The 22,500-nt window shown below is 38.6% G+C and overlaps 1 protein-coding gene across 50 annotated transcripts in view; it reads right to left on the reverse strand.

The window, feature by feature from the left end:
* Sap47 (Synapse-associated protein 47kD) overlaps positions 1 to 22,500 on the reverse strand; it is a 343,435-nt gene that overhangs the window by 205,307 nt on the left and 115,628 nt on the right. For all 50 annotated transcript variants that reach the window (XM_067117730.1, XM_067117722.1, XM_067117709.1 and 47 more), the window contains one exon: positions 9,569 to 9,645. In XM_067117730.1, the coding sequence (XP_066973831.1) occupies positions 9,569 to 9,645 (77 nt within the window). The remainder of the gene's footprint in view (positions 1 to 9,568; positions 9,646 to 22,500) is intronic.

Genomic DNA, 22,500 nt, shown 5'->3' on the forward strand with positions numbered 1-22,500 from the left:
AGAATGCAACTCTTTGTCATCAAACAACTGTCAAACAAAACCAGATGGCAGATCCGGTTCGAACAAAGACACAAAAGCAGGAACTGTAAGTCTGAACCAATATCAATTCAGAGCTGATCATTAAACTAGACAGATTCTTCTCATTTCTGACACAAATTATTAATTAACAATAATAATAAATGAGAACAGCTCTGCGCGTAAAATTTCGCGCTTGAATCATCAATTACAAAAAAATAACGGGTCACATTTCGTCGTTGTAGATGTTGTGATTATTGATAAAACTGATTACTGTGGATGCTAATGCACAGATGATTATGATTACGGAGAATATGACCACTGATATTGAGGGCTTTGGGATTTTTTGAAATGGCGGTTATCGACATTCTGCCAGCAAGTATCGATTTTGTGATTATCGCAATCCTGATTACACGTATTTATGAAAGCGTGTTTATTACCATATGAGTAGGTACAATTTCAACTGTAGCATATTATTATTATTATTATTATTATTATTATTATTAAAATAGTTTTACCATATCACTTAGCTGATTGTAAGCTCTCATATTTTGTCAATTAAATTAAAATTTTTCACAAACTTTACAATTGGAGGATCTATAAGCGAAACTTTCATTCAACAACAGAGAGAGAGAGAAGAGAGAGAGAGAGAGAGAGAGAGAGAGAGAGAGAGAGAGAGAGAGAGAGATGATCCAATATTTTGAGATATGATCGCTCTTAACGACTTTGATTTGTCATCTTACTAAGTCACAAAATCATTCAAATCAAGTATTGGCGAAGTCATATAAAAATCTTCAGTTACAAAACCTGAATAATCTCATGATTAAAACTTTACTACACTAGACAGTCACGAGTTCACGACATCGAATGAGATGAAAAGAAAAAAACATTTTTCATCCTAACCGAATCATCACGAGATGCAAATCTCTCTCTCTCTCTCTCTCTCTCTCTCTCTCTCTCTCTCTCTCTCTCTCTCTCTCTCTCTCTCTCTCTCAGCTGTGCAATCATCGTTCTCTATTCTGCACCTGTAGGAGGCCATTAATCCCAACGTCAACTGTATCATTCAGTCAACAGAAGATTAAAAGCGTACGGAGAAAACTGGAAGGGAATCTGGCAATGAAACGAGAATGGAGTCAGAATACGTGGAAAGGGGGAAATAAATAATGTTACCTGGGGCACATTGTAATAAAAGCATTAAAAACTGTATTGGTTACCGAACAAAACGCTGTTTAACTTCCACATGTACTTATGCATATCATATAAAGATAAAACAATACAGATTTGTAATAGTACACCCCCATCGAAATTCCTCTACTTCAATTTTCGCAAACGCAGACTCCCCCATTTCCAGTCACTCCAAAGTCACGGAATCATAATCGCTTGGGCAGAGCCTTCATAACTTTGTGGTCACTCTCGTTTATTTGCAGTCACGTCCGCGAGACCAATCATCAACAGGAGATATAAGCCCATGTTGCTCATTCAAAGGAACGGGATATGAGTCCTGTTCAGTCCTTTCGCTGCAAAACGTATCTGGGCCCTTGCCAAATCTTGGGAGTTTCCGTGGGGATTACTACCGCTCGCTCGCTCTCTCTCTCTCTCTCTCTCTCTCTCTCTCTCTCTCTCTCTCTCTCTCTCTCTCTCTCTCTCTGGATGACTCATAGGGATGGGTACGTCCTGGGAATTTCAAAAGGCAACCCAGAAGATAAGAAAAGTCGGAAAAAGGGATTTTTTTGCGGAACTCACACAAGACTTAATAAAACTTTTCGAGATTCACTTTCGCCCCCACGTGAGCTTTGTGTGTACTGTTTAGGTTCGGTAAACTTAATCATCCGACTTTTCAGAAAATCATTATCAAACATGGGGCGTTCCGACTCGTTTCGAAAAAAATCTTTTCCCAGAATTTTAGACTTTTCGGAATAAGGAATTCTGTGTCTGTGCGTGTTTCCATCCAAGGAACGGCGTGGGATTGAATATGCCCCCCAACTTTTCTTAAAAGACTTTTTTCTAATTTGCGTGATAAAATGGCGTGACAAAACCAAAATCATGCAATTACATTACCCGATTATTACAGTCTGCCGAATCTAATCTGCTGTACGTTACTGCACAGCACTACTTATACTGTACTATTTTACGTCACGTTACGTTGCTTTACCAGACGAAGTTAGGCAACATCTGACTGTAGCTTAAGTATATTAAAACATTTACCACGTTTTACGATTTTACCACTTCTACTGGTAAGTCACACTTAGGTATCTTTGAAGAGAGCCACACTAGTACCTCTCGGAGAGTACCAGTGCGGCCGTGAGCCTGGTTCGATGATAATGAGTCACAACGAGACCCAGAAAGCCACTAGTACTTTTGTTTACGTAAATCATTCAAAAATAAGCTGAGATAACTTCAAAACCTTCCTCTTCTTGGGATAAAATAGCAAGCCTTCCTTCCCATCAAAAAGGGAAAATTATGTTTAGGTTCGGGAATAGATACATTACAATATGTTAATATACAGTATACATACTATATACTGTACATACATACTGTAGGGCAGAGACCGTTCTAAACACAATGACAGTAACGACACCAGATGTAATAAATGTGTAGCCAATAAAAACTGTATCAAAACAACAACTGGTTACATGTGGTTGACATGTAACATGTTTTACTGAAGATGCCCATACTTCAAAAGTTAACATCCAGTTACTGAAAGCCTTACAATCAAATGAATGCAATAATGCATATGATAAAATTACTCCAAAATAAAACCACTCAATAAAGTAAGACAATATGCATTAATACATAACATACTGTATAAAAGAAGTATAGTTAGATTATCCGTCAAGAAATCTCACAACAAGCACGCAGCATTTTTTCTTAGTCGTGAAGGTTGTAGCACATAGTTAAGAGGGTTGGGGGTAGGGGGGGGGGGTTGCGGGAGAGGTAGGGGTGGAGGGGTCGATGAATTACTGGCCGTGTGTGATGAATGGCTGAAATTACACTTGATGTATGTGCGGGATTTCATTATTATGCTACGCGGGTGGTTGGAAAATTGGGTAGAAACTCGTAGGGCCTGATCAGATAAACAAGAGAAAGATGGGGAGATTAGGCGACCGGCGAATAAAACTTGAGAACATTAAAGAAAAGTGAGTAAAAAAGTTGCCATCTGCCATCACGTCGACATCTAAAGTATTCGGTTACGTATGTAAATTTACAAAAACCCATTGCTGTCATTTGTCAAAGGAACAGCCATTCAAAATAATTGGTAACAGGTTTTATGCAACTGCAGCCTCGATATTTTTCACGGTTAATTATTGAAAAATTATTAACAAAAATGCAGCAAAAAATCATCACAATAAAAACTCATTGCTGTCGTCAGTTACCAGAGGGCAAAAAAGCATTACTAAAAGCGGAAACGACACAGACTGTCACAAAAGTGATCACACAGACCATTCGAAGTAATTGGTAATATATTTTATATAATGGAAGTGACGATCCATTTTAACGCTATAATCATAAAAAGCTGACAGGATACAGACTGAATAAAAATATGCATCAGTGAAATTTTTGCATAAAGCCATCAGTCATCTCGAACGCAGTAATACGTTCATTTCACAACATTACATTTCATTTTAAATCGCCTACTTTACATCCAACGGAAATAATGGACACCATATCTTGGCAGCCATCATATCTCATGAAAGTCAGTCTGACCGTCAGCTCATATACTGGACTCCTACATGACGGTCAACCCATCCTGCTGACGTCAACTTGACACCCAATCTTTCTACTGGTCGCCATCTTGTCAGCCTACACAACCAAACTACATGTGTCAAGTTGACACCAGAGTCATCTAGTTGATGTCAACTTGACACCTCTCAACAACTAGTAAAAAGTGCGCCGAAGTTTCTTCGCTACAGCGTATAATCAAGGCCACCGAAAACAGATCTATCTTTCGGTGGTCTCGGTATAATGCTGTATGAGCCGCGGCCCATGAAAGTTTAACCATGGCCCGGTAGTGGCCTATCCTATATCGTTGCCAGAAGCACGCTTATGGCTAACTTTAACCTTAAACAAAATAAAACTCTACTGAGGCCAGAAGGCTGCAATTTGATATGTTTGATGATTGCAGGGTGGATGACCAACATACCAATTTGCAGCCCTCTAGTCTGGGGACGAACAGAAAAAGTGCGAACAGAAAAAGTGCGGACAGAAAAAAGTGCGGACAGAATAAAGTGCGGACGGACAGACAAAGCCGGCACAATAGTTTTCTTTTACAGAAAACGAAAAAGGTTTCAAGGTGACAGTCAACCCATCTCGCTGACGGTAACTAGACACTCAAGCCGAGTCATACTGACAACTCTGGTTGACGTCAATTTGTTAGTCAATCAACTTGCAAATGTCAAATTGACAACCAACTATCCAGCTACGTCCACCTCCCGAGTCTCTTTCAAAAGGTAAGAGACAATTCAAGAACCAGTAACATCGGATACGGAGATCTAATAAGTAAAACGTCATATCATGAGAAACTAGCCATATGAGAATAGTGTAAGAAAAAATAAAATCAAAGCAATTCAACAGAGACAGAGCGAGCGTCGGAGAAAATCAAAACAATAAATTGTGTTCAAACATGAGAAAACAGAAAACAGATCAAACTCATGGAGAGGAGAGAGAGAGAGAGAGAGAGAGAGAGAGAGAGAGAGAGAGAGAGAGAGAGAGAATCTAAAATATGTTATGAAAATCGGTAAACTGAGTTTCAAATGCAATAATTAAGCCAATGACCTACTAAGAGAGAGAGAGAGAGAGAGAGAGAGAGAGAGAGAGAGAGAGAGAGAGAGAGAGAGAGAGACTTTAAAAAATATTATGAAAATCGGTAAAGTGAGTTTCTATTGAAATAATTAAGCCAATGACCTACTAAGAGAGAGAGAGAGAAAGAGAGAGAGAGAGAGAGAGAGAACGAATTCAAAATTTACGATGAAAGTCGGTGCTCTGGGAGAGTTTCAAATCAAATAATAAAGCCAGTGAACTACTAAAAGAGAGAGAGAGAGAGAGAGAGAGAGAGAGAGAGAGAGAGAGAGAGAGAGAGAGTGGTCAATAGCAGCGAGACTGGCCTAAACACAGACAGACAGCATCGGGGCGGAGGCGGAGGCGGAGCGAGGCGTGGGCGTGAGGCAAATGTCAAAGAACCAACGGTGGATTGGCGTCTTCCCATCTGCAGCACAAAGAAAGGGTTTGTACACCGCCTGTGCGGAAACAATGAAACGAGACGGGATTGGGTCTAATCCTCTTGCTCTGGAATCCATCCAAAGAAATTGAACGTCTATTGAATATACTGCTATTGAAATCCTATGGTTTTTCTATTGAATACAGCTACTGCTATCGAAAGCTCCTGTCCTTGGGTAAGGATCTTAAGGCAAATTGATCTGAAATTGAATGTCTATTGAATATAGCTACTGCTATTGAAATCCTACGGTTTTTCTATTGAATACAGCTACTATCGAAAGCTCCTTCAGACCTTATGGCAAATGGGTCTAATTTTTGTATATACTAAAACAATTTTAAATATAATCTAATATCAGTAAAAACACAGCTTATAATAAATAAAATCTCACGTGAAACGGTGGGGAATGACATATTTTAATCTTATCTGTGAGCACAGATGTTACTTCAACTAAAACCTAATGTCTGGACCTTATGGCAAATGGATCTAATTTTTGTATATACTGAAACTATTTTAAATACAATCTAATGTCAGTAAATACACAGGTTATAATAAATAAAATCTCACGTGAAACGGTGGGGAATGACAAATTTTAATCTTATCTGAGCACAGGTGCTACTTCAAATAAAACCTAATGTCTGGACCTTATGGCAAATGGATCTAATTTTTGTATATACCGAAACTATTTTAAATATAATCTAATGTCAGTAAACACACAGCTTATAATAAATAAAATCTCACGTGAAACGGTGGGGAATGACAAATTTTAATCTTATCTGTGAGCACAGATGCTACTTCACATAAAATCTGATGCCTGTGAATAATGGGGTCGTAGCTAATAACATTTGTCTGAGAGCACAACGTTCTGCCGAGCAAAACCGCTTGTCTGTAAATGCACAGGCTATTTCAGATGAAGGCTCATTTCTGTAATCACAGAGTATATTTCAAATAAACTCAAGTGTCTCTGAACTCTGAGAAATTTTGGCAACTAAAATTTTAGCGTCAGCAAATTTTGTATGACAATCATAGCTATATTTGTAAACAAAGACACCACTAAAAATCGATGTCTATCTAGGCCACCTACAGCCCATAGAATGCCCCTCTTTAAATCGGAAAATTCATGAATATTAAATTAAAATGTGATTATGAGGACTATCTGGAAAACTATGATGTCTGAAACCACAGTTAATGGAACTTATACTACTAAATGAAATAAGCTGAAGCTATTCCAAAATCAATCAATGCATCCATAGGCAGCTTTTAACTCATCTTTTTTTCTGATATTTGCTATAAGACAATGCTGTATGCGCATAAAATTTCTAAAAGTTTTTGACTGCATTAGTGGCTACCAATACCAAAATAATACTCCCAATAATCTTCAGTTATCAATCTTCAGGTATCTGATACAGAATCTCACTCTCTAATAACTGCAAAATCAAGAGAAGTGATCACTGAAGCCGTCAGACTATATTCGGCGTTGGGAGTGAATTCTCGTCTACGAGACACATGGACCCTATTTAGTCCATTGACAAAACCAGGGCTGGAGACGGATCTGGTTCAATAGAGAGAGAGAGAGAGAGAGAGAGAGAGAGAGAGAGAGAGAGAGAGAGAGAGAGAGAGAGAGAGAGCGCTAAAACCAAACATCAAAATAACGAATAAACATAGTTTTATATAAATGACAAAGGATTACTGATAATTGCTTCATGTTTGTAAAACCTGGCAACGGCAAAGACTCCACCCAACAAGTGTGAGTATCATTAAGAGCTTCTGCTATATCAGGGATAATGCAAATAAAAATGCTTAGTATGGCTATTTGAGAGACTGCTATTGCAGCATACATCTGTAGAATGCGACGCAAAACACTTGGTCCTACATACAAGCTAATTCACACGTATGAAAGTCACAATTTAGCGGTATGTTTAAATTATTTTTGAAAAAATAAATTTTCACTAATTTTCTTATGTAATCGTTGCTTATCACACTTAATCATGAACATCTAATACTGGAATTTAACCCCACGAGCTATAAAACTAGTTAGTAAACCTTGACGATATTGAAGTTCACTTTTTTCTCAAAATGATGCTAACGGGTTTACCTTCTGGACCACTTACGTTCGAACGCCACTTTTTTCTTTTCCTTTTTATATACATTTTTCTGGGTTTATAAACTATATAACCCCCAAAAATTACATAAAATATTTTTCTGGGTTTATATACTGAATCAACCCAGAAAAATATATAAAAAAATGAAAATTAAAGACTCGCGTTCGAACGCAGTCGGTCATAACACCGCCATCTGCAAGGAATCGAACACCGGACACTTCGACGTGTCAGGGAGGATTCGCTATCTATAGTATCTTGCACCTTTAGCCTTGACCTTTTCAAAGGTACGAGACAGACGTGATGTCTTCCAAAATCGGATCAATGGCTCGAGGTTCCTCTGAAATATTCACTGAAAAAGACGCAATGAGAGAGAGAGAGAGAGAGAGAGAGAGAGAGAGAGAGAGAGAGAGAGAGAGAGAGAGAGAGAGAGAATCGATGAATCGAGGTTTCTCTAAAATATGCACTGAAAAAGACACAACGACGAAATATTTTTTTACTAAGAAAAAAAAACACGGGGGGGGGATGAAAGGGAGGTACCAATACATCGAGGTTTCTCTGAAATATTCACCAAGAGAAAGACATAGACATTTCGCTAAAGGACGGGGGGAGAGAGAGAGAGAGAGATAGCAGTTTCATCTGAAAATTTTATCACCCCTTAACAAATTCTTAATTCAGAACCATCAGCTACTAAATCTTAAACAAAAATAATCTAAGATTACTAACTACTAGCACTATCAAATTACTTTACAAGACCCAAGGAGCTTTTAACCGCGAGATAAATTACTCATTAATTTTTACAAAACTTCATCCCACCATTGAAATGTCTTTAGCGACTTCCTTTAAGAGTGAATACTTTTCATTCAATTAATAATTTAAATCTTTACCTTTGTTTTTTACTCGATTATGTCCTTAAATTCTGACAGCGTATGAATACACACACATCCTAATTTTGCTACTGTATTCTCGCTTACACTAAAACCAAGAACATATACAAAAATTAAAAATAAGCTTTATACTTATAAATTGAAAAATAACGTTCACCTCAGTCAACCGCAAGAATGGCGCATGTGAATGTAAATAAAACATGTAAAACGAGTGCATGGGTCTTAATATAGTAAAAGACATTGAATCCAACAGAAACGTCGACGTATACTGGACTTGAATATGAAAAATGGTTGCTTTTTCGTAAAGGCTTCGTCACAGATACTAGACGAGACAGACCAGATGTTTTCGCTCCACAGAGTACGAGGACAGGGAAACAAAACGCATGCAAATGCAATGGTAAGAATACATAAACAGGAAAGCATAATGCGAAAGGTCTGACGAAACGAAATGAGAAGCAATGAGGAGAGGCCATTGGACGACACACAATTTGCTGAAAGGGGACGAAATGAGCTGAAACGGGGCGTAATGAGCCTCGGCGACAAACGCACAATATATAAGAAGAGATTCCTATCGGCCCTTGCTAGCCACACCTTTACCATCTATCGCTATCAAAGCATCGGAAGAACTTTGGGAGGACGAAATTCGGGGCCCGTTTAAGCTAAATTCGGGAACATTCAGAGCAAATTCGGGGGCAATTTGTCCACTTTTGTGAATATGCAAACCGGATTCTGGAATACTGAGTCCAAATTCTGGAATATTCAAACCAAATCGGAAATACTCAAAACATGATTACGTAATATACTGTAATATACACCAAATTTAGCGTAAGTAAACCATATTTGTGAATACTCAAGCCAAATTTATTGGGAATATTCAAACCTCATTCACGAATACTTGAATAGCATTCAACAATATGTAAACATAATTCTCCGAATAATACTTAAGCTATGTTTGGGAGCACTTAAACTAAACCAGAATGAGCTAACCAAGGGTGAAAATTTTCTAAATTTTGCAATAATTATCAATTTCGGCAACGTCTAAACAAAACTCAGAAACTTTAAATGTTCGGCGACATCTAAGCCGCATTTGGCAGCATCCAAACCTAACGTGAGAATATATCAAATCGGGGGGACCATTAACCAGAAGCCTAGAACATTAAAACCAAGTCTGGAAAAATTTATAACACATTTGGAATACCAAAACCAAACCAGGAACGGTTTCAAGCTGAACTGGGAATATTCCAGCTAAACTTTGCAATATTTCCACAAGATTCGGAAACGCTGAAGCTGAATCCACAGAACTTAGAAAAATCAACCCACGAAGATTCAGACCAAATCTGGGAACACTTTCTTACCAGATGCGAATCCTGCTTTGGCCTCTGGTTCCTCCTCTGCCTCACTGGGGGGATTACTGTCTGCACCCTCGGTGGCACTGCAAGAGATTAGAGAAGACAGTCGTTAGACTGGGTCATTTTATTAACGAGCACAGAGACATTCATCAAGTCTAATGACACTATGAGTGAGTTGGCCATTTCTGACTTCCATTTTCCGACAGTTCCTGACTAATGTTTATATATTTTCATCTGTGTTTTATTAAATTTTCTCTCAGTTCTGTTCTGTTATTCCCCTCTATGAACGATTTGTCATAGAGAAAATATATTCTTTTACTTCTATTTGATGGATGCCGAATTTATAAATAATAATAATAATAATAATAATAATAATAATAATAATAATAATAATAATAATAATAATAATAATAATAATAATAATAATAATGTTTCACTGAAGGCTGCATCAACATACGGCAAGACTATTGTGTTTAGTGATAATAAACTTGGCAAAAAAATCTCTCTCTCTCTCTCTCTCTCTCTCTCTCTCTCTCTCTCTCTCTCTCTCTCTCCCCTTCCTTTCACCATAAACCACAGGCCCTTAGGCGTCTCCACCAAGCCTGGCAGATCCAGACGAATTGTCTAGAAGTCTACGCCACTGGAATGCCTAACACAATCAATTTCCGGTCTTTACTTTTTGCCCACAATACATATGAAAAACAGCAATATTCTTTGCACACCTAACAGCAGCAGTGCAAAATATAAATGTGGAAATATTACGAGCACAAAATGTGGCGCGATTCTATAACTGGTAAAAGCAGCGGCTTGATAACAGAAAGCAGCACTATTCTACACACAGCAAGGTATAATAATATTCAGAGGGCAACGGCATATTGTGCATGACGAAAAGTGGTGGCAATATTCCCTGAAAACGAGTTATATTTGTGTCTGACATGACTCAATATTTACCTTTCGAAATCCCCATACCCTTCTGTGGGGGAAAAAATCGTGTTTACAATGAAAAAGTAATAATGAGTTACAAACAACAGAATCAATGCGAACAAAATAAACTAAAGTACCGTCAGAAACTGAAGGGTGTATGTGTATGTATGCATGCGTGTACGTGTATATATATATATATATATATATATATATATATATATATATATATATATATATATATATATATATATATATATATATATATACAGTATATATAAATATATATGTATATATATACATACATACATACATGCATATACATTATATATATATATATATATACACAGTAAATATATATATATATATATATATATATATATATATATATATATATATATATATATATATATTCATGAAGCTACAAACGTTGTTTAATATCAAATTTAAGCTACTTCGGGAATATCCCCGATGGGGAATTATCACCGAAGGGGAATATATAAGTGATAAATGGATCGGTACCCATTTATCACTTATAAATTCCCCGTCGGTGACAATTCCCCATCGGGGATATTCCCAAGTAGCGTGAATTGATATCAAACAACATTTGTAGCTTCATGATTGTATATAAATCACGGTGTGATAAAAATTCCATATATATATATATATATATATATATATATATATATATATATATATATATATATATATATATATATATATATATATCACCTCCTGAATTTCGTGACATCCTCTGGGACTCGACGCCTCAAACCCCATCCATTTACTTAAGCAAACACTGCCTGGCTCTCCTTATCTTGAAACTCGTGTTACCTTTGGGATCGCACAAGGCAAACTGGATTTTCATTTACATCCATGTCTGCGTCTCAGTCTGGGGGAGCAATTGAAATGCAATTTCCTTTCATTAAAAAGATTTATGTGTGAATGCTACTGCTACGACGGCTTACATATCAATGGGAAATTTATAAAAGTCAAATGAACGAGTAGGCTAGTAAGAAACATTATATAAAAGAAAATAAATGACGATACAAGCAGATGTGTCAGAAAGGTTGGAGCAGCTTGTAAGATGAGTCTAAATACTGAGGTGGCTCTGTCGGCAGAGAGAATGGAAGATAACAGATAATTTGGGATCGACGAAAAGACACAAAAAATTATGGATGGGTGGAGGGACGGACTAAATTATTAGAGAGAATGGGCACTAATATTCTGACAGCATGGAAAAAGTTATGATTGAACTGCAAATGAATAGGTCAATAACTGCTGTCTCGCTTTACTCTGATCTTAGTCATTTGGCTGGCCACTGGCCTCGATGTGAGAGAGAGAGAGAGAGAGAGAGAGAGAGAGAGAGACAACACAGTGGTTTAAAGTATGAGCAGCTCATCGCACCTTGCATCATCTGATGTCTGTGGAAGATTCCTTTTCAGAAAATACATACAAAATGAAAAATAAATCAATATATACTCTAAAACAGCGCCTAGTACATACTGGAGAGAGAGAGAGAGAGAGAGAGAGAGAGAGAGAGAGAGAGAGAGAGAGAGAGAGCCTCTCACTGACCTGCAACAGCTCCAAGGAAAGTGGTTTTAATTAGTAAACTTGACCGGACGAACAAGAAAAAGGTAAATATTTTAAGAGTACTCTCCTCTGGCAGAGGCTACTAGCGCCCCCGACCAACTGCCTTTTAGATTTTGAAGCTACAAAACCGGATACCAAGATGCGTATTGATCTCGTGGGTGGCGGTGCTTCAGTGGATTTTAGCCTTTTTTGCCTTTTTTCATACAACACCCATGATTGGGCCTATATTCAGATGAAAGAGTCAAGGAAAAGATTAACTCCAATGCCTTATACAAAAAATCGGTAATAAATCTTGCAGCATACCTTATATCACATGGATCAGGTTCTAGTGAAATGAATTACAATGAGACCAAAAGGCACGGTAGTGAGCCACTGTGCAGGCCTTGTTTTGATTGTAAGATGTGGGTAAACACAATTAACTACCTCCATTTATACTTTATTTTTTCACACACTTTCATTTTCCTTTCTCTGTCTGCCCTCAAGAGCAAAGTCCAAACTGCGACAACACTAACATCAAGTGACACCATCTAAACAGCATTCTCTCTCCCATGTACCTTTCCCCTAATTCCAGTCTGACTGAAAGGACTGTAACATGTTTCTTTTTACTGCAACGTTCCCTAAAACTTATTTGTTCAGATATTTTAGTAATAGATTCAAGAGGTGTGGTGTGCTGCAACAGACAGACAAGGTGCAGTCTTCTCATCATGGTTCTTTTGATGTCCGAATATGGAATTACATTGATCAACCGGTTTTCTTACAATGACAGCCTGCTAAAAAACGCTGAATACTAATTTAGTTGTCAGAAGGACAAAGAACGGACACGAAACTAACGAAAAGCAGTCAATAACACATTGACGAACGTAGCACCTTACTTGAGACAATAATCAATGTCTGTTCATAAGTACAAACATTAATAAAATCAATGTCTCTTCATAAGTGGAAATATTAATAAAATCAATGTCTCGTCATAAGCAGACATAAAAAATCAATCTCTTCATAAGTGGAAATATTAATAAAATCAATGTCTCGCCATAAGCAGACATAAAAAATCAATGTCTCTTCATAAGTAGACGTAATAAAAAATTTAATGTCTCTTCATAAGTAGACATAATAAAAAATCAATGTCTCTTCATAAGCAGACATAATAAAAAAAATCAATGTCTCTTCATAAGCAGACATAATAAAAAAAATCAACGTCTCTTCATAGCAGACATAAAAAAATCAGTCTCCTCATAAGTAGACATAATAAAAAATTCAATGCCTCTCCATAATCAGACATAAAAAAACTCAATGTCTCTTCATAAGTAGACATAATAAAAAAAATCAATCTCTCTTCATAAGTAGACATAATAAAAAATCAATGTCTCTTCATAAGCAGTCATAAAAAATCAATGTCTCTTCATAAGTAGACATAACAGTAACAAGACAAAACGCTTTCGAGTAAAAAATATATAATTACAGTAAACTTCATTTGTACCATACAAGATCTTTCAAAATGAAAAAATGGTAGAAAGTAACTAGAGACATTTTTGGTATTTTTTGGGAATCCAATAACGTGAAAAGTACATTACTTTCCCAGCTCCTGAGGTCCCACCTGGCTTCTGCAGGAAGCTCCGGATGAGGGCCCCTAAGTCAAACCTGGGTCCCTGGGTTCATCAGGTATCCCTTGGAAGAGACCTATTTTACAGAACAGCAGCCTCTGAGCTTCCCTTGGAAGCAGAAGAAGAGGCCCTTCTGACCAAAAAAGTAAAAATTACACCAAAAGCCTGGATAAAAGAAGACGGTTCGTACAAGAGTTACCGACTTTATCTTGGAAGCCAAAAGAAGAAGAAATTAGGCAAACTTGTAGCTAACCTTAAAAGTCGAGTAGAAGTGGGGGCGAGTCGCAGAAAGACCCCAAAGTCAACAGAGCTACAGCTATGTTAGTTCAAAAGTTAAAACACCGCTTATAATAATAATAATAATAATAATAATAATAATAATAATAATAATAATAATAATAATAATAATAATAATAATTACAAAAACTATTCACGCTTTTTATAGATGTTTAAAACTATTTTGGAGTCCACAATCAATTTGTTTGCTCGTGGAAGTTCCACGCGTCCTGCCAGTAATGATTACGATAATCATCAACTTATTACCTTCACCATTTAAGGTTACTTACAGGACATGAAATAGCCATTACGTTAATATACATAATCAAATACAAGTTAATATCAAAGCATACATAACATCTACCTATTACACACACTTCAAAATGTAGAATATTTGTCCCGTTACGAAAGGTTACATAACGTAGTCGTAATATAACTATCCCTACCCAAGACTTTCAAATGTCTGAATGCCTAATAGTCTCAGTAACAAGCTGAAGTAATTACGCGAACCATTTCCCGACAAGATATAAGCAGAATTCTTAAATATACTTCCTGAAGTTTTCTTCTTTTATCATCTATGTTGTCACTGCTATCATCAACTTTACTGCAACTATTAGTTTTACCGGCAACAATAATAATAAGTGCTACTACCCTAAATAGCGATAAATATCTGCAAAAATATTTCATGACTTCGTTGCAATTAAACTGGTGGGAAAACATTCTTTATGATCGCTGAATGAGGTCTGGAGGCCTGCGTTTCATTAATATTTTCGTTCTATGGAATGGGTAGCAAACTTGAAAGGACCAATAAATTAATCGAAATAAGATTAAGCCTGAAGATTACATTACCCTCACAATATAACCCGTCTCAACGTAACATTCTATTAGATTTGTACTCGCAACGAGGAGAGATACTACCTAAATTGGGCCTTGCGTGGCACACGGTACGTAATACTAATGCTTTACTGCCCTCTCGCACCATGCTATTTTGTTTTCTGGCTTTCACGAGTTTCCTTTGGTATCTTCCCACGCATGACTGTCCAACTCCCCTAACTCGGTCCTGTTTCCATCTCAACCTGGGCCCTTTTCAAAATCAATCATTCGACTCGGGTCCCAAACTACTTTATATATATATATATATATATATATATATATATATATATATATATATATATATATATATATATATATATATATATATATATATATATATATATATATATATATATAAACTAAAATTTGAAGTCAGATGACGGAACATGAAAGAAAACGGAAGATATTCCCTTTAATATTATTAAAAAAATGGGTGAGAAGTTGGTCACAGAAATTCGAGAAAGAGCTTAGCAAATATTGTTAAATATGAGAGGTATGACTGGGGGACAAATTAAGTAATATTCAGGTGACGGGGCTCCAAGCAGTAAGACCTCATAAATGCATGCCTTCACTTCCAAGTATTTACTCCTGCCTTAATTACCAAGTCGTTCCCCAACATCAACGTTGCTGTGATTAGGCTATGCTGAGACAATTGTTATTATTATTACCACATACTGCTATTCATACTGCGCGAATATTCATAAGGAACGCGCCTTTAAAGCCCACTACTCTGCAGAGCAGGCTCAAGGAGAACGGAATTCAAATATGGGGAAAAGTAAGAAAGAGTAACAATAAAAAATGAAGATAAATTAAAAAGCAAAACGATTGATAGCATAAAAGTCTATCATAAGCTCAAGGGAACTGTCATCAATATTAATGCCAAGAGGGCCGTAATTATAAAACAAAATCCATGAATTCCTGATCTTTTCCATCATTCCCTTCGTGTGAAACGAAAAAAAGATTGATTTATTAAAAGTAAAAAAAATTATACCCACTTTACATGCAACAAAGATCGATTCATTAAAACAGGGAATACAATCAACGCCTTCAATAGATAGATACAACGCAATCACTCCAACATCCCAAACAGGAACCTTCATAAATCTCCACAGCCAACCACCGTAAACCCTACGCCAAATGCGAATTGTTAAGTTTCTTCAAAAGTAATATCTGCAACTTTGGTCGTTTCTCAAAGACATTTGCCTTTTTCCATTAGGCTGATTGACTCTATGGACAAATAGTCAAGTTATAAAACATGAGCTCCAACTAATCCAGTTACAAATAATGGCCCTAAGCCATCAAGTTACAAAACGCTGGTTCCAATTAGTCGAGTTCCAAAAAGTTCCATAACTAATCAGATAACAAAACAATGGTTCGGACTAATTACATATAAACTAACGGGTTAAATCAATCTGGTCACAAACAAGTGCTCAAACTAATCCGGTGCGAAGCAATGGATCATACGAATCACTGTACTGTAAAGGGACTCAATCCGAATTCTTCATGCTTGGGGACCAATGGTCTTTTGAGGGGAAACAATTTATACTAAAGAAACATTCGCACACAAACACACAGATTTGTACATGTATGCATACATACCCACGAGTGTGTGAGCGTTAGTGCGTGTGTATACAAACTACCCACAAGGAAGAGATTCATAAAATAATGTCCTAAAAATACCAATGAGGCTTCAAAAGAAGAACCACAAACAGGTGAATAATAAATTGGCGGAGCGAATGTTGAGAAGGGGATTTCTTAGGAAGGGGACATCACATTAAAAACTTTTCTGAGGAGGGAAGAAGAAGTTGAAAAAAGACACGAGTCCTGGGAAAAGGAAAAGTTGAAGAAAAGGGATTTTGGGGGGAGGGGGGGACTCCAAGGGGAAAAGGAGGTAGGGTGAGTGGAGGAGACGGCCGTTCTTGGAGACCTGTCCCTGTCCTTTCCCTTCCCCAACATATGCATTTCAACACACACGTGAATAGATTCCTTTCATCTGCTCATTGAAAGGATGAGCTGGAGGGGTGGGGGTAACACCAACCGCCCCCCCCCCTCCTCCCCGGGGGAGATGAAGGAGAGGGAAGGGGTATGACACCTGAAAGGATTAATTTATCCTTTCACTCTCGCACACAAAATGCCCAAAATCTCTCAGAGACGGATTAAAACTGCACGAAAACACAAGACCCAAATAAATCCTCTCCAAATGAAATTACGTTATCTTTGGAATGCATTTACTTATCTTGATTCCTTTCCTTGCTTTGTTTTTGTGACAAATTCGAAAGATTTTTAAAGGATTCACATATAAAAAAAATACAGCCTTTTAAAATTTACGTCATACTGTATACAATTCGACATTTTAAAATCAATGCAAACTAACGTCATTCCACATTTGTTGGGTAAGCCTGCTTTCTCCTGAGGCGCAAACAAATTAATAGTGTACTTCGCAAGGGCGTCTAAAATTTTGGGCAAACTATCAAACAAATAAACAAATACAACACGCACACAACATACATACTTATTACATATATACTGTAATATGTACTGTATACGCGTGTGTTGTGTGCGCACAATTTTCTCCATTATAGGGATGGCTCTAAAGGGTAGTAACCTTCAAGGTTTCCAGCAAGAACTTCTGCATGAGGGTGCAGACTCCAAGCCCTCTTATAGTATGGTGACGACCTACCGAAACTGACTAACTGCCAGGTAATTAATCCATTACTTACTGCATCAGAGGCACAGTGGGCTATAACGTTAAGTGCTTAAAGCATTCGGCTTATCCAGACAACTGAATCCTTACACTCTTGTCGGTAGGGCGAGTATCATGTCTTTAAACCAATAAAATTGAACATTTACAAAAACAATCGCTCCCTTCAGCATTCGCGGGCTTCCCCATAGAGAGAGAGAGAGAGAGAGAGAGAGAGAGAGAGAGAGAGAGAGAGAGAGAGAGAGGCGCCATAGGAAGATAATAATCACAGAAGACTAATCACAGAGAATGTTCAATTTGGCAAGGATTATTGAGGGCTTTAACTGAAGCTCCTCCTTAGCTTCGACCCTACCTGGCTCTTGAACGCAGAGTCGAGGATTTATTCGAATAATAATAATAATAATAATAATAATAATAATAATAATAATAATAATAATAATAATAATAATAATAATATATCGGGAGAAAGCCCCCTTTTAAGCAAGTAATGTTGAATGAAATTGCTGCATCAGCTGCATTTAATTTGCATAGAGCCTTCTCTGTTTTTCTAATTATTGCTTTTTTCTCTGCTACTGCATCGGGCGAGTCACGTTCCGATGTTATTCATCTTCAGGAGGGAAATAGTCGAAATTCAGGGATTCCATATATCCGTGTATTTAAATATGGAGGACATAATCCATAGAGATTTCCATTGTAGAAATCTCTATGGATTATGTCCTCCATGTTCAAATACACGGATATATGGAATCCCATTTCGACTATTTCCCTCCAAAAGATGAATAACATCGGAACGTTACTCGCCCGATGCAGTAGCAGAGAAAAAAGCAATAATTAGAAAAACAGAGAAGGCTCTATACAAATTAAATGCAGCTGATGCAGCAATTTCATTCAATAATAATAATAATAATAATAATAATAATAATAATAATAATAATAATAATAAAACTTAGTAACAAGTGTGTCAAGCCTCATGTGACTAACTACAGCTTACATCACACTCCCAGAGACTGTTGCAACATCCTAAGCATTGATTTGTGGGATGGGCTTCCGAGTCCCATGGCCATTAAACTAAATGGCTCCCTTGATTAAAAGGTATCGCATCCCTTGACAACAGTAATTACAATTAATGTGGATCGATCGGCCGACGGACACACATACAAAAAGGTAGAAGGCAGCTGGCGAAAAAAAAAGGCTGAGTCAGGTCTGTGGCGTGGATGGACTTCATACTCCATCTTGGTGGCTTTCGATGGATATTTCTTTCAGTCGTGATAGTGATTTTAAACATTCTTGGGCTGATTTAACATGATACTGTAGTATTCTAATAATGCCTCTTAGGCAAACGACTGAAGAACACTGCTAGAAATTATAATTGAGAGAAGTGAACGTAAATATGGCAAGGACAAGACAATAACAAGTAGAAACATCAGAATAAGGGCTTGAAAAGTTCAATGCAACGAGAGAAAAATCTAATTCCAAAAATGAAGGAAGCCTACACACGGAATAATCTTTAAAAACGTGTTAAAAACATGTTAATTGTTTAAAATAACACTATTACACAATCATATGACATTAAAAAATTCATTAACCCACAGTCTGACAGATTATAAAATTATAATTTAAATTAAGTTTTAATAATAGGAGAGGTAATGAAACTTAATAACATCCATACAGCGTATACCTCCGCCAGTGTCAACCGCTGTGAGCACAAATATTTCAGCCATCGAAATCAGTTATCAGGATCCACATTATAATCATGCATAACTTCTGCATACCTCGTTGATCAAGTTGATCTAGCTATCAAATATCGTCAGTAAGTCTACGGTGAAGTCGACTATGATTTAAATATCTTTACCTAGGACCTACTGTATATGCTTTAATATCGATAATTTATCGCTCTCTTGAGCATTGGCTAATTATAAGGAGAAGTGAATGCTACATTAAAATCCATTCATCAGTTTTCGACATATTTTGTCAACACAAAAACACAATCACCCACGCGAATGAAAACATCACCTCCGAACTTGACGTTGGCAAACATGGATTTTTAAAGATCAGGAATGTGTATCTCTTATGTAAACGAGTTGTATAAGAGATGCAAAACTGAAACAGAGCCCTAACCATTAAAGTTAAACCCATGACACCCCTATAGCGGCCCAGCCCGCCACCACACCCCCTGCCCCCCCAACAACAAACTCCATCAGACGGCATAATATCCTAACGTTAGGCCGAAATTGCACTTAACTGCGAACGATTAAATGACGTGGCCGGTCAGTTTGCCTATGGACAGTCTGCCTATGTACAGTGTGCCTGCTGGCAGTTTGCCTTAGCCTACTGGCAGTTTGCCTATGGACAGTTTGCCTATGTACAGTTTGCCTACTGGCAGTTGCCTATGGACAGTTTACCTACTGGCAGTTTGCCTATGGACAGTTTGCCTACTGGCAGTTTGCCTATGGACAGTTTGCCTACTGGCAGTTTGCCTATGTACAGTTTGCCTACTGGCAGTTAGCCTACTGGCAGTTTGCCTATGGACAGTTTGTCTACTGGCAGTTTGCCTATGGACAGTTTGCCAACTGGCAGTTTGTCTATGGACAGTTTGCCTATGGCAGTTTGCCTATTGACAGTTAGCCTACTGGCAGTTTGCCTGTGGACAATTTGCCTATGGACAGTTTGCCTGTGGACTGTTTGCCTGTGGACTGTTTGCCTGTGGACTGTTTGCCTACTGGCAGTTTGCCTATGGACAGTTTGCCTGTGGACTGTTTGCCTGTGGACTGTTTGCCTGTGGACTGTTTGCCTACTGGCAGTTTGCCTATGGACAGTTTGCCTGTGGACTGTTTGCCTGTGGACTGTTTGCCTGTGGACTGTTTGCCTACTGGCAGTTTGCCTATGGACAGTTTGCCTGTGGACTGTTTGCCTGTGGACTGTTTGCCTGTGGACTGTTTGCCTACTGGCAGTTTGCCTATGGACAGTTTGCCTGTGGACTGTTTGCCTGTGGACTGTTTGCCTGTGGACTGTTTGCCTACTGGCAGTTTGCCTATGGACAGTTTGCCTGTGGACTGTTTGCCTGTGGACTGTTTGCCTGTGGACTGTTTGCCTACTGGCAGTTTGCCTATGGACAGTTTGCCTATGGACAGTTTGCCTATGGACAGTTTGCCCATAAATAGTTTGCCTACTGGCAGTTTGCCCATAAATAGTTTGCCTACTGGCAGTTTGCCTATGGACAGTTTGCCTACTGGCAGTTTGACTATGGACAGTTTGCCTACTGGCAGTTTGACTATGGACAGTTTGTCTACTGGCAGTTTGCCTATGGACAGTTTGCCAACTGGCAGTTTGCCTATGGACAGTTTGCCTATGGCAGTTTGCCTATTGACAGTTAGCCTACTGGCAGTTTGCCTGTGGACAATTTGCCTATGGACAGTTTGCCTGTGGACTGTTTGCCTGTGGACTGTTTGCCTACTGGCAGTTTGCCTATGGACAGTTTGCCTATGGACAGTTTGCCTATGGAAAGTTTGACTATGGACAGTTTGCCCATAAATAGTTTGCCTACTGGCAGTTTGCCCATAAATAGTTTGCCTACTGGCAGTTTGCCTACTGGCAGTTTGACTATGGACAGTTTGCCTACTGGCAGTTTGACTATGGACAGTTTGTCTACTGGCAGTTTGCCTATGGACAGTTTGCCAACTGGCAGTTTGCCTATGGACAGTTTGCCTATGGCAGTTTGCCTATTGACAGTTAGCCTACTGGCAGTTTGCCTGTGGACAGTTTGCCTATGGACAGTTTGCCTATGGACAGTTTGACTATGGACAGTTTGCCTATGGACAGTTTGACTATGGACAGTTTGCCCATAAATAGTTTGCCTACTGGCAGTTTGGCCATAAATAGTTTGCCTACTGGCAGTTTGCCTATGGACAGTTTGCCTACTGGCAGTTTGACTATGGACAGTTTGCCTACTGGCAGTTTGCCTATGGACAGTTTGTCTACTGGCAGTTTGCCTATGGACAGTTGCCAACTGGCAGTTTGCCTATGGACAGCCTTGCCTATGGCAGTTGCCTATTGACAGTTAGCCTACTGGCAGTTTGCCTGTGGACGGTTTGCCTATGGACAGTTTGCCTACTGGCAGTTTGACTATGGGCAGTTTGCCTATTGGCAGTTTGCCTATGGACAGTTTGTCTACTGGCAGTTTGCCTATGGACAGTTTGCCAACTGGCAGTTTGCCTATGGACAGTTTGTCTACTGGCAGTTTGCCTATGGACAGTTTGCCAACTGGCAGTTTGCCTATGGACAGTTTGCCTATGGCAGTTTGCCTATTGACAGTTAGCCTACTGGCAGTTTGCCTGTGGACGGTTTGCCTATGGACAGTTTGCCTACTGGCAGTTTGACTATGGGCAGTTTGCCTACTGGCAGTTTGCCTATGGACAGTTTGTCTACTGGCAGTTTGCCTATGGACAGTTTGCCAACTGGCAGTTTGCCTATGGACAGTTTGCCTATGGCAGTTTGCCTATTGACAGTTAGCCTACTGGCAGTTTGCCTGTGGACGGTTTGCCTATGGACAGTTTGCCTACTGGCAGTTTGACTATGGGCAGTTTGCCTATTGGCAGTTTGCCTATGGACAGTTTGTCTACTGGCAGTTTGCCTATGGACAGTTTGCCAACTGGCAGTTTGCCTATGGACAGTTTGTCTTCACTGGCAGTTTGCCTATGGACAGTTTGCCAACTGGCAGTTTGCCCATGGACAGTTTGCCTATGGCAGCCTTTGCCTATTGACAGTTAGCCTACTGGCAGCCTGCCTGTGGACGGTTTGCCTATGGACAGTTGCCTACTGGCAGTTTGACTATGGGCAGTTTGCCTACTGGCAGTTTGCCTATGGACAGTTTGCCAACTGGCAGCCTGCCTATGGACAGTTTGCCTATGGCAGCCTGCCCATTGACAGTTAGCCTACTGGCAGCCTGCCTGTGGACGGTTTGCCTATGGACAGTT

This window comes from Macrobrachium rosenbergii, chromosome 15 (assembly GCF_040412425.1).
Source record: "Macrobrachium rosenbergii isolate ZJJX-2024 chromosome 15, ASM4041242v1, whole genome shotgun sequence".
Lineage (NCBI taxonomy): Eukaryota > Metazoa > Arthropoda > Malacostraca > Decapoda > Palaemonidae > Macrobrachium > Macrobrachium rosenbergii.